The sequence below is a fragment of the Pleurodeles waltl genome, chromosome 1_2 (assembly GCF_031143425.1).
Source record: "Pleurodeles waltl isolate 20211129_DDA chromosome 1_2, aPleWal1.hap1.20221129, whole genome shotgun sequence".
In the NCBI taxonomy this organism is placed as follows: domain Eukaryota; kingdom Metazoa; phylum Chordata; class Amphibia; order Caudata; family Salamandridae; genus Pleurodeles; species Pleurodeles waltl.
This window is the reverse complement of record NC_090437.1, coordinates 1,126,992,017-1,127,006,340: the sequence shown is the minus strand read 5'-3', so window position 1 is coordinate 1,127,006,340 and position 14,324 is coordinate 1,126,992,017. Positions and strand designations below refer to the sequence as shown.

General features: G+C 44.4%; 1 protein-coding gene across 1 annotated transcript in view; it reads left to right on the top strand.

Moving 5' to 3' along the window:
- CC2D2A (coiled-coil and C2 domain containing 2A) overlaps positions 1–14,324 on the top strand; it is a 353,444-nt gene that overhangs the window by 316,442 nt on the left and 22,678 nt on the right. Inside the window, exons 31-33 of the mRNA XM_069202617.1 lie at positions 7,499–7,612; positions 9,865–9,999; positions 14,139–14,261. Of these exons, the coding sequence (XP_069058718.1) occupies positions 7,499–7,612; positions 9,865–9,999; positions 14,139–14,261 (372 nt within the window). The remainder of the gene's footprint in view (positions 1–7,498; positions 7,613–9,864; positions 10,000–14,138; positions 14,262–14,324) is intronic.

Below are 14,324 nucleotides of genomic sequence, written 5' to 3'. Positions count from 1 at the left end.
CAGTTCCTATGGGCTGGCAAACGTTCATAAGGACTGTGCTAGTCTATTCTGGAGTGTGGCCAGGAGGGGAATAGAGTGAGACGTACTACACCTTGGTTCTGGCTTCCTGCTGCCTTTTACATCACTCCAGTGCCCTGGGATATGCCCTTCTCTGTCCCCATCCCCACCACAGCTTCCCGAGCACACCCAGAACTGGTTGGTGGGACTGTCGATTGGATTTATAGGACATTCTGTGATGCTGGCTGCCCCAGGGCTCAACAAGGCTCCACTGATCTGCCATGATTGGCACTCTGCCCAGCCTGAGTCCGACATCCAGCTTGCTGCCCATCACTATCCAGAGCAGTAACATGGCATTGGTGTCGGACCTCCACACCCCCACAGTAAGTGACTTTGTTGGTGCTGCGGGGACCGGGTCAAGCCGCGAGCAGGCACTGGTGTGCTGCAGTGGCTGCCCGTGATCGGACCTCAGCAGCAGTGATATCTGGTCTTGTGGGCCTGTGCCTGTACACTGGTTAGCGGCTATGAAGCGGGGACTTTCTAGGAGCTCATTTTGCTTGATGGATCCTCTGCCCGGGGACCAGTGTGGGAATGCAGACACCGCTAGTGCCTGCTCTGCCCTCCAGGGAGGCTGAGGCCGGTCTGATCCTCCACTGGGGCTGCTGTTGTTTTCCCCATCTGGGGGCAATTGTGCAACTCTCCTTTCGGGGGGCCCGAGGCCCACTTGAACTGGTCCTACCTGCCCAACATCCATACGGGGCGAGCAAGAGGCTGCCTGGACTTTAATGGGCCCTCCCGCCAATGCATAATTAATTTGGGATGCGCTGAGTGAGCCCCCCGGACTAAGAACCAACTAGTGCATGTATGGCAGGTGAGATTTCAGTGGCCCTCTGAGGGCACGCGGGTCCTACAGCGAACTCTGGGCTTTCACACACACGTGCTTCCCTACCATATTGACCACTGCCATTCTGCCACCTCTGACATAGGCACCTGCCTTCCCTGTCGGGACCTACCTGATCCCTCACACCCCCTCCTGAAATCTAGGCACAATCCATATAGCGGGGAGGAGGGTAGATAATCTCCCCACCTCGCCATTCAGAACTCACACCCGGTCCCCAAACTACTTCAATATGCTGCGCCCTAAGCCCACAAAGGAGACTTCTGTGACTTGGCTCTGGTGCAAGGTCCCGGCAGCAGCTATGGACACAAAGGAGACCGACCCATTAACGGCAGCTGGAGATTGTCACCAGTGCCCATCACACAGGATTACATGGATCAGTTCCTGAAAGACATCCGCTCTGAAATAGGATCCTCAGAACAGACAAGTCCTGTCTCTTGGGCTTACGCCGTGACATTTCCAAAATAGGAGGCAATTGGATGATGTGGCGCACATGGCCGATTCCTGTGGGGGATCAGAAAATGCTATGGTGCATAGCAGCGACACACAAGGAACAGCAACTGGAACTGTAGGCCAAGCAGGAAGACTTAAAATATAGAAGCCACTAGAGCAGCATCCACATCTGGGGGGGGGTCTCCAGGGGTGCAGAGGGCAATGACACCATGGCCTTCACTGCTGAGCTCCTACAGACAGTCTGGGGTGATATGGAAGCCCACCTGCCAACCCTAGACAGAGCCCAACAGGTGTCCTCAGTTCTGGGACATCCAAATGCCACCCCAAACATCCTCAAGAGGGTCCATTTCTCCACTGAAAAGGAAACCATTTTGTGGGCAACCAAGGGGAAAGCAGACTCGGTCTTCCAGGGCTATATCGTTCACCTCTTCAGGATCTTTCCCCGGTTCAGCTGCACAAGAGTCGTGACTTCAAGCCAATCACTGATAAATTATGGGAACTAAACATCCATTACCAGTGGGGCCACCCCTTCGCTCCTGGGTTTCACTGGAAGCAGCGATCCTGGCACCCTCTGGCTGAAGCGAAGTTGTTGTTGGATATCCCTGATGAAACGTCTAGCAGAGATGCATCCCAGTACTGCACGATGACCTGGGAAGAGTGGCGCACAGTTTGACGCATAGTACACTCTTTTCATCTTGACAAGCTCAGAAAGGAGAATGTGCTTCAAGACATTATCACTCACCTACAGAGCGTGAGGAAAGACTCTTCCCCAACTACGTCCATGATTGGCTGACGGTGACACTGGCTAGATTATGCACTTCCCTGCTTTTGTGATGTATCTTTGACAGCTTCTGGGTTTTAAACCCTGGTTGAGGCAGGACACGGGGATCCAGAGGACCATACCCGTTACACACTCATGTCCACCTCAGTGCTACTTCCATTGATTCACACTCTCCTTTTGGGACAGAGATAATTCCATGCAGCCCGTCCACCTTGATTCATAACCCAGGAGGGTGGCACCTCTCACGGGATCTGTGTGCACCTGCGCTGGTCTCCACAGGGTCCTGATGGTGGTGTTGGACCCTGTTGGCTCACATTGCTTTTGGTTGTTGATCCCACAAAATAAGTCTCTTTGCAGACAACTTACGGTCACTCCGTCCATTACCTTCCTGCCTGCACTTGTTCACTGCATTTCCACCTTGAAAATGGTATTGGGCTTTTAAGTTAATATGACCAAATCATACACCCTGAACCTCACCACACCTAAACAGCATCTCTCTGCCTTTCAACTTCTAGGCCCATTTCAATGGGCCTTCCACACAATTCGATACCTTGGCCTCAACTTAAACTCCACACTGACCTCTTAGACACTAACTAACTGACCAGAATATTGATGGTCTATCTTGGAAGACCTCTGCCGCTGGAAGCCATAGCATGTATTGTGGCTGGGCCAACCTAGTGTTATGAAAAGGGATGTCCTCCCCAGGATTCTCTATCTTTTTCAATCCTTACTGAGCTCCATCCTCTTCAATGGCATCTTGTGCCTACAGCGAGACATATGCTCTATTATCTGGGGAGGTAAACGCCCCAGTTTATCTAATTTGTTGTTAATGCTGCCTAGAGACAGGGGTGGTTGTTTGTCCTATCCTCTTCTAATACTATTGGGCAGCCCATCTACAATATAAATGGGTTGTCCCCAAAACCAATAAACATTGGTTCCTCATGGACCAAGCAGTGGCTTATTGCCCCTTCTGGGACTTAGCCTTGCTTCCCAAACACCCCGGACCATGGAGCGCATGTATCCCTATCCTCACAAGGATGGTCTTTGAGATTTGGGACAAACTGGCACTTACGAGAGGTATTACCACCTTCCCTTCCTCCAGCACGCCAATTACCAGTAATCAGGACTTCACCCCAGCCCTCGACCCCTCCCCCCATACTTTTCCCAGCTGGGACGGCGGTGACTGTAGAACCTTCCATGACCTCTTCACGGGAGGCACTATCCAACCCTTCGATCAATGCAAAGTGGACTTTGAGGTCCCAGACTCGGTTGCAATACTGGCAGCTATGCCCACTGGAATATGATAACTCCAGTGGGCTGATATCTAGATCCATACCATGTACTTTAACACTCTGGGGGTTATTCTAACTTTGGAGGAGGTGTTAATCCGTCCCAAAAGTGACGGAAAAGTGACGGATTTACCACCAGCCGTATTACGAGTCCATTATATCCTATGGAACTCGTAATACGGCTGGTGGTATATCCGTCACTTTACCATCACTTTTGGGACGGATTAACACTCCTCCAAAGTTAGAATAACCCCCTCTATGCCTTCCTGCACACTTACGTCCCAAACGCGATGGCAGGCTAGCACTACAGAGGGCATCTTACAAAAGCAGTCTGGTGCTCTATCCCTAAAACCTACAAAAGTATACCCCAATGAGAGATGACGTATAAGATCACGACACAGTGGTACTATACTCCAAAATGCCTGCACAACATCTACCTTACTGCTTCTACTCTCTGTTGACACTGTGGAACAGAGCCAAGGGACGTCTGCCACATCTGGTGGTCTTGCTCCTTTATCGCTACTTATTGGAAAGAGATTCTGGGTCACATAAAGGGCCCTTTAGGATTTGCAATCCCTGCCTCCTATACTACTATCATATTGAGTATCCGACCCCTTGAAATAGAAGCGATGACCCACACTGAATGGAGGCTCATTAGCCATATGTTAGGTCCTGCAAAACAACTTTTAGCTCTTGCATGGAAGGAGACCGTGGCCCCACCCATTGCCCATTACTTAGAGATCCGGTAGACACAACAGATGTCCAAAAGGGGGTTGGGGGTTACTTTGGACATACTACCTCTCACACTTTGGGATGAGTTCAAAGGTACCATCAGGAGGTAATCTTGACCATTGCCATCTCCAGAGCGATGGAGTCCCGGTTGGTGGAGACGGGCCTGGCAGCAGAGATTAAAGCCCTTGTGCAACTCGATCAGATGGCCGCCACCAGACGCAACAAGAGACAGCTTGCGATATTATAGGGACAGATGCGAGCCCATAGGACCAATCATGCTGAACCCTCCCTTCTGGCATGCTGTGGAAATGGATCTTCTGTCCCACAATCTGGCCCAGACTGACACAAATTTGCCCTCATTGATAATTTTTCTCAACTTGAATATACTTGCCTCACACCATCCAAACTTGAAACACTACAACTCTCTGACTAGCGACCTTGCCAGATGCCAACGCGGTGGCAGCTGCACTCAAGCCTTACCCATCAACCCTCCCTCCACCACCCTTCACCACCCCATATTACCAGAGTGGCCAATGAGGTGATGTCTGCTTTGGGGTTAACTAGGACACATCCTTGACCTGTACCAGTTGTATTTTTTTGTTTCAATGTTTCTAGATTTATGACATGTATATCTGGTGCCCCCTGCCATGCAGTTTTTTTGTAACATTTTTTTCTGTAAATATTACATTGATACTATCAGTGATGTTATTAAAAAAAATGTTGAGTGCTGTAATTTGTGGGGTAATTAACAATGCATGGCGAGGGCATGAGTTATAGTTACTTGAGGTAACTCCAACTCCAACTGATGAATTTCAATGCTTTGGTGCGTTTAAAATGTGAGCCTAACTATAACGTCCCTGTCAGACCTTCGGTTTTCTATGATTTTTGTAATTCCATTTCTATTTCCTAACTATAACGTCCTTGTAACCTTTACCTTTTTCCACGAAAAAAAAAATAATATAAATATATATATATAAATATATATATATAATAATGCACATTAGTTTGCTCGCACCCCTTATCAGGCAGAGGGTCCCTGTTACACGATTTTACTGCACGCTAGAACAGATTTGCAAAGTAGTACAGCTCCAGATGGGGGTGGCCTAACCTGCCTTGCTTCCAAGCCATTTTTAACACATCTAACCAGACCCTATTCCTCTTCCCTGCCCACACCAGTGTGTTGCACTTTGGTGGAGGGGGCCCTCTTAACCTGCTTGATAAGGGGTGCGAGGCAACGTGTCTTCGGGGTAGGGGACAAGTGGCTGCAGGCTTAGAGCTTTGGTTTTAATGGGAACTAAAATGTCCACCTTTCAGCCGATACTTACCAATTAAATGGCTTCAGCCGTTCCATCGGGTACATGAGGCAGTGTCCCTGGGAGCTTGAAGAGAAGGGGGTTGGCTACCCCACGGTGATTTATATCTTTTGAATAGGTTTGTAACTTTTGATGAGGCCCAGGACACCTTTGGGGTCAGTGCTGAGGAATTCTTGCAGCTTGCCAAGTTGGCAAGCACAACAACAGAGGTTTGGACTGCTTTCCCAAAACAGTGGGGGTACTGGAGGAGGGTGGAGAAGATCAGGGACTTTTTCATGTACCTCTAAGGCATTAAAAGTGGACGGACACCGGGCAACACTGAAGACAAGGAAAGCTTGAGACAGGAATTTAGAGGCCTCTTTGACGGACGTGGAATGGATGAGGGTCTTTGCTCAAGTCCAAGAGGTTGCAAGCAACGCCAGATTTAAGCTGGCACACTTTAACTACCAGCACCGCACATACCTAATGCCTACCACATTGCACAGAATATACCGTAACAGAGCCATGACCTGCCCAAAGTGTGGTAAAACAGAGGCCTCACTTATACACTTGACCTGGAAAGGCAGGGTGATATTGGTGTATTGAGATGAAGTGGTGGTTCCGCTTAAGTATGTGATAACAGTCAGACTTGAGTCCCATATATAGCACTGCCTATTGAGCCTCATACCCAAACCCAATAAAGGTAAATTGTAATACAGTTTTGTGACGCTCGGCCTAAAATGGGCTGAGTACCACATAGCAATACATTGGTTGTCAGATAGGGAACCAGCTGTCTCAAGCTGGTGCAAAGATATGATGGAGTGGACTGTAGCGGGGGAAATATGATTAGAATGCATGAGAGGGCAGAAGAAGACCTAAGAGAATGGGCAGAAATGACAAACAGGTTGAGCGAAAAATAAAATCCATGACGATCCATGAGAGATGGCGTAACATCATTGTCTGGGCGTCGGCAGATGAAAGGTCTGACTCTGTTATCATTGTAATTTGGAAAAACAAGAAGAGAAGAATACCTAAGTGGAAGCCTGGCTGTGACTAAGGGCCAAATGTAGGTAGCGTTTTGCATGGCACAAACTGCGAAAATCGTAGTTTGCGCCATGCAAAACGAGCATCGCGATGCTCATTCCCATTTTGCAAGTCAATACCAACTCGCAAAATAGGAATGCGACTCGCAAATAGGAAAGGGGTGTCCCCTTCCTATTTGCGACTCGCACCGCAATGCTAAATTGCTTTGTGACCGCAAACGCGGTCGCAAAGCAATTTGCAGTTACCACCAGTGTCACACTGGTGGTAACCCATTCGCAAAAGGGAAGGGGTCCCCATGGGACCCCTTTCCCTTTGTGAATGTTGCCATAAATGTTTTTTCAGAGCAGGCAGTGGTCCAATGGACCACTGCCTACTCTAAAAAAAAAAACGAAACCAAATGGTTTCGTTATTTTTTTGTATTGCAACTCGTTTTACTTTTAGGAAAATGGGCTGCAATACAAAAAAAAAAAAAACTCCTTTATTCAAAAAGCAGTCACAGACATGGTTTTCTGCTGTCTCCAGCAGGCCACCATCCCTGTGAGTGCAGGGAATCGCAATGGGGTCGCAAAATGCGACCCACCTCATTAATATTAATGAGGTGGGTCTTTGCGACCCCATTGCGATTCGCAGACGGTGTCTGAGACACCGTTCTGCATCTAAATTTGCGATTCGGAAATTGAGTCGCACTGACTCACAATTTCCGAATCTCAAATTCGGAATTTGCTACATCTGGCCCTAAGTGTGGAAGTCCACAGCTGTGGGTGGCAAACCGGAATGAGGGGTGAGAAACCTGGAGTGTACTGATGACTTGTGCAACTCTCACTGTGCGGCAGCCGCCTATTTAAAAGTGATCTTCTGTGTGGGAGCTAGCAGTTGTATACTTGTATCGCGATCACCTTGGATTGTTGGAAATATTTAAAAAAAGGTTAAAAAAGTGTAAACGTAGGAATGAATAGTAATAACTATTGCTAATTTTAAGTGTATTTACTGAGAGTTTTTCCTTGTTTCTCAGCAATTTCTTGATCTTGTGGCTGGTGATGAAGAGGAGCATGCTGTTTTATTATGCAATTATTTCCTATCAATGGGCAAAAAGGCCTGGCTTATTGTTGGGAATGCTATTCCTGAGGTAAGTCTGTATTCGTTAATATCTTTGTGAGATGTCATTTAATCTAATGTTTAAACAAGCAATATGCAAGGAATTAACTGACGCTGGTAAGCCTAGAGTTAGTGTGGAAGATAACGTGTTGAAATGTTTTGAAGGCTAAAGTGGAGGACTTGTCGCTCATGACACACTGCACCATAGGATGAGTTATTTTACATGAGTTGATCAATGACATTTCTTAGAGAGTGTGCACCGCAGTAGTAAAAACACCCCAATATTGCATGACTACCTCCTCTCACCAGACTGACCACATACATTCGTAGTTACTGGAAAGGGACACTGCGCCTGTCCATTCTGTATCAGTGCTGTGGGTAAGAGGGAAGCTCTAAGCATGTATTCTCTGCAGGAGAGATATGTACAGTCCTGTTGCTCATGATCGATCGTGTGTGTGTGTGTATGTATGTGTGTACATCTGCACAGCCGCACATAATGTACAGGTTCAGTGGCATAACCAACCTTGAGAGGCCCCTTTCCGGATACACTCAGGAGTTCCCAGGACACTATGCTGTGGGAGCCCTTGTTATGTCACTGTACAGGTTATAGATGTTCCTACTCAATCGCTGCGAACATAATTACGGCACACGCAGCGATTCTTGGATGAAGTATTCTTAAGCTTTTATTTTATTTTCTCTGTTTCATCGAAGGTTTCTAGCCAGCACGTGTTTTGTAAGGCTCTTTCGCCTACATTTCTTCGGGGTTTAGTAACTAGTATATCAGGAGCCTGTGCTGCCTGCTGAGGAGACAGAGAAGTGGTGGTGCAGCACGCAGGTACATTTCTTTTCTTTCTATTATCAATATTCTGCCCCCGTGGCCCCCCACCGCACCCCACACAGCCCCTTGTAACGCCCGCGAGCCACAACTGATTGTGTGGGCCCAGACACAATGTATCATTAAAATCTCCAAATGCTCTTTCTTGGCATCCCGCTACTGTGATGCTTGTGATGTACCTGTTTTCTATGTGCGATGGACATGTGCACACACATTCTGACCAGGTTGTAAATGTTTGTGAGATGGTCCCACTGATGCCATCTGTGCCTCAGCCTCTCTGTGCTATAAATGTTCTGTCAATATTTAAGGAAGCTTGAACTGCTGCTGCCCGTGTTGTATTTGTTTCTGTGGATAGGTGCACGTTCATGTGTCTATACGAGAAAAAGGCCCTGCTTCTGTCTTTTAGCACCTCTGTGCTTGAAGGGAAACTTCCACTAATACTGCCAGGCTTTGCAAGTCCGTACTATGAAAGCTAACATTATTGGTTTTTGCCAGTTGTTGTGATGTTGTCTGGTGTTTACTGTAGTTTAAGGTCAATGTTTTCAAGTGTGTTATGTTGTGGGTTAGGTTCTCATACGTCTGCAGGAGTAAACCAGGTTTGATGTCTCCGAGAAAGACATTTACTTGTAGAGGTATTCCCTCATTATGTGTGGGGCTAAAAATACAGACAGTGAATAAAATTAGATCTCTTTAATCTCTCTTTTAAATGTATTTGCCTAAATGAGTGATAAGGAAGCTCCAATTCTAGTTTGGCTCTATGGAGCACTGACTTTCTTTAGTTTGTTTCCAGAAACTGATGAAAAATGGCGAATTCTGCTCAAATAAATGATTGTAAAGAGGTTTATTTGAGACGTGTATTTTACATTTGTTTCAATGCATGGTTTGCCTTTCAGCAAGTCCTATACATGCAAATGTTGTAACCATATTAAAACTTTCATTTTCTGGAAATTAACTGTGTAAAACGTTATTATTAAAGAAATTAACCCAGCAATAGGACTTTCTGACTTTCACCAAGAGGCCTCATAAAATATAAAATAACACGACATAACCATGGACATGCACATATGCCGGCCACTCCAGACTAATCTACAATAAATCTCATTTATCTAGTGCTTAATTTGTTTAAAAATAAATTCATGAATACATATCAGGGGTAAACGTTTTTCTTAGGAGCCTATTTTTGACACTTTCTTATGCCAAGGCATCCTAGTTTTGATCCCCTATCACACCTCTTTCTTGAACCATCCTGTACTTCCTGTCTGCTTATCTCCCTCTTCCAGGTTCTTTTTCGTCCCTGGTGTCTCCCGGTCACTGTTTTCCTATGTCCCTTTCCTCCTTCCTGTTCTGCCTTTTCTCTCTCTAGGTACTAGTGGGAATTACACACAATTTGGAATTAATATGTACCATTTGATGGCTGTGCATTACACTTTATTTTGCTTTCTTTTCAGGGGCCAACATCGTATGTACTCAGCCTAGAACAAGACCAGTACATTATGTGGAATCCAAGTAACGGGCGATTTTATGGCCAGTATGACACATTCTGTCCCCTTCAAAGTGTCGGTTGCTTGATTAATGCTGAAAACGTAAGTGTGCTCTCCCTCCATAACATAATGTTTGTGAAACTGAAATAGGTTTAGGTTGCATGTGTGGTTTGCACAGTGACCTCGTGTGTCGTTCAGGCTGGCCCATATTTGTGTAGTTCTGCACAGGAAGATTCCACACATTGGAAATTGATCATTGTGTGCAGTCATATTTACTCAAGCACCAGTACCATTATATCTGTGATCTAAGGTAAAGTGCAACATACATCAGATCTTTTTTTCGTTACCCTATGGCTGTCTCAATAATTAAACAAAAAAACCTTTAAAGATTTACTGAAACGTAGCAGGTTTGACCCTTCCCAAAGATGGTCAGGTAGAGCAGTCCATTATTTGGCCATTGCCTCTTAAAAGGCTTGGTTACTGAATCTGTTCACCTTCAATTTTGGGATTCAAGCAAGTGACTGTGAATTTGAATGAAGGGTATGCTTAGGTATATACCAAGATACATATTGCCATGGATATTTATGAGTATAAATTGCTGAGAAGCTTAAAAAGTGATTGAAAAATGACTCTTTATTTTATGGGGAGCAGGTCTGCGTGTATTTGTGCAGTGCGGGTAAAGGACTGGAGTAATATGGTTGACCCTTGAGACTCTGATAATTAGCTGAGTGGTTGCAATTAGCACCCAGTGCTGCTGAAGGATGGTCTATTTTGGAACAGTTAAATAGATTCAGTTGCCATCCTCTAGTCTTGGCTGTATTGGTCCATTCACAATTGGAATATGAAGTTGTTGAAGAGTAAAGCAAAGTAAGGTTTTCAACATCTTAAGTCCCCCAAAACACATTTTGGCAACCTCTGGACCTTTTATGCGACTGAGATCTCTATCTGCGCAGAGCAGAGTGGCGGGCCATCAATAGCTTTAGGGACAGCCCCCTCAAAGCCTTAAGATTTATGGCCCGACACTCGAGCATGACTTCGGGTCGTGGTTGCACTCCAAACACCAAAGGCACATGAGATGCAGTCCATCACTGACATCGCCCGATGACAGGAACCACAGGGCTTGAGTCTGGTCTTCCTAGATGACATCCTTGACACACCAGGAGTATGGAAACTCGAAACAATGTTGCCAAAAAGTAAAAACAAATAAAAAATTAGTCAAAAATTGACTGAGGGGTAGCTCTCTTTGGATCAGCGCTTGCTGGCACAGAAAGAAAAGTACTGACATCAGCACACTGGGGTGGCGCCTATATGTGACCTGCAACGTCATATCGAGCATGTCAAATGATGGACGCGGAGCCTATCAATGCCATCTAACAGCGCACAGGGATACTGCTCACAAAAACCTCCTGGATCCAGTCTGACTCCTGGTGAGAATTTAATGGTAAGGAATCTGCAAAGGTAAGGAATCTGTAAATAGAATATGTCTCTACCAGATAAGGCATTATCAAAGGTAAGTAACTTGTTCATTAATTTATTTCATTAGTGCCTTGTTTATCTGTTTCTTTGAACACGAGTGCTGTCATTCTCTGCCCCTCTGTTGGTATAAAATCATAGTCCTTCTTTTGTTTTTGTGAAATGTCTCGTTTTTTAGTTTCCAAAATCTGGTCAACCTACAAATTATGTACTGAATTGTCACTGATAGGACATTGCCCTCAACCAAACAAGATTCTTAAGTGCATGGGGTTCATCTGGGATTAGTAGAATCTCAGATTTCATAGGATTTAATTTTAGCATTTTATCTGTTGTCCACCATCCAACTAATCCTAGGCAGTTTTTCAGATCCGTTCAAAGTATGTTTGGTGCTATATTATACTTAGCAATAATATAGATTAAGTGAGTATCATTAGCATGTTAACAGATGAGCCTAAATTGTGTAGAGCCAACACTAGTGGTCTCAGACATGCATACTGAATAAAAGTGGTGATGAAATGGACCCCTCAGGCACGCCACATTTAAGCAATTAGGAGTTGGCGCTTAAAGGTGGCAGAAATACAGATTGCCATCTCCTCTGTTGTCTAGGACCCTCAAATCATCTAGGGTTGACAGTACAACAAGTTCAGTACTTCTCCCTGGCTGTAAATCTACATGATTGGGATCTTGTACTAGATTACTCTTTACACAGTTCTGGAGATCTTTATAGACACCCATAACTAACCATTGTTATTTTACACACCATGTCACCTCAGTTTGGACTCAGCATATGCACATCAGTCTCAATTAACAATGGGATGTGCCCCGATTAATTTCCAGTGGCCAAGATTAATTTATGTATTTCATTCTGTCCATCACTTTTTGTATACTAGAGTATGATGCCCGAAGTGGGACAGGTATGCCCGGACATGAGGCCTGGGCACACTGTGCCGCCAGAGCCAAGCTACACCCAACTGATGAGCCCTAATGAGGGTGAAACTGGCCATGGGTTGCTTGTGTTCATTGAAGTTCTGGCTTGGCAGTCTGGGTTGGACTGTTCCAAATGAAGCAGGGTCCGTACTGATTTGCATATGGGTGGGTGAAAACTGAGGTGGCATGGTTTGCAAAATAATGATGGACTGGGATGTGGCCCAAGTAATTTCGAGTGGCTGAGATGAATTCAAGCATTCCATGATCCCGCGCTGCACACTGTATGGAATTGTCTGCTCATACAACCCTTTTGGTCCTGGGGTGTGTTGCCGAATCTCAGTGGTGACCGGGGAGGATTTGACCTTTGAACCAACGCTGTCCACTCGTGACATATGTTGAGCACCTACCCTACGTAAATACACATCACTGCTGTGCAGAAAGGCTTTAATGGTGGCCAGAAGAGACTTTGCAAGAATGTGGCGAAGCCCAGAAGTGCCGAGATTACAGCAAATATCGACTGGTGCATGAAGGTGGAGAAATCAGTGTACAGTGTTAAAGAATGCCTATAGAAATGTGAAAAGATATGGTACTCGTGGTGGGAATTTAAAGATACGAGCTAACACAATTTGCGGGCCATGGTGCCTCTAGAGCCTCTCCCGTTTGTTAATACTGAGACTGATAAAAATGTATTGTGTGTCTAAACAGTGTCCTAAGTTCCAAAGGTTTTTGTTATTGCATATACTGGTAATAAAAAGATGTTTTTTTAAACAAAAAATAAAAGTCATTTTATCCATCAACTTTTTGTATACTTGGATGCAAAGTCTGCCATTATCTAATAGGCTTATGAACTGATTTATTAGGTCTTTTCAGTGATTTCATAGGTGAGTTACACTCAAGCAATTAAATTGTGCCACTAAAGGTTCAGGATCATTTACCAATGCTTTGGAATCACTAAAATTGTATGTATGTATTTATTTATTTATTTACTTGCTGTGTCAAGTATTTGCGCGTAGTGTGCTATACACAGAACTGCATGAATTGAATTAAGGTTATTATGTATTACATAGACATTTTCAACAGATGAAAATATTGTTTTCAAAACGATTAATTTGATCATTATTTAGACGTTTCCTGAGAGAAATAAGAGGAGGGAGAGTTCTGTGGGTTTTGGCTGAATGTATTAAAGTATAAGATGTACACTCAGTGGATCAATATTAAGCGCAGCTCTGTATTGAAATTTTGATGAACGTTTGTGAATATTCTCAAAGGTGCAACTTTGCTGGTATTCTACCATTACCCCATACCTCACCCTACATTTGCAACATGTGAAAATATACTTAACTATTTTTGACATTAGAAGTGTAATAAGAATTTATGAAAAATGTGTTTTGTGGACCTAAATACTGTGGGTCTAAACTGAAATCCATCTGGTGGACAAAGGAGAAGGTGAAAATGTACAGGGGCAAGAGTTATATATTGTACGTGGACCTTAGATTCTGCCAAAAATACACAGTAGGGTTCCCTATGTGGGAGATCACATAAGTATTGCGCTTAATATTGTAATTCAGCAGCCCTAGCCTTGACTTTGTTTTTCAGCTATTCTAAATAAAATATTTCAAGTTATCAGTAGCTATTTTATATGTGGTCATTTAAGCCTGTGTGAAGATCTGTGGATTCATTTAATTTAAACAGTTCACACAACTCTTTGCAAAGCCATCTTTTTTCATGTTTGAAAAAAGTTTATATTTTTTGCAAGGCCTAACTTTCCAGATCAAATTTAGCTAAACTAATAATACATTATACCCTTTCTGCAGGTAACCTTACCATGTTTTCTGTTTTAGATATGGTTCAACATTCAACAATATGATTCTCCAATGAGTATGAAGTTTGACGTAAGCAACTCAAAATTATGGAAGCCTTTCTTTTCAAGAGGTTTTCCAAATCCTGGACTTTCTAGTGTACAGGTAATGCACAGTTATCCAAAAATATTTTTTTCATATACCAAAGGGATTAAAAAGTGTTTTTTT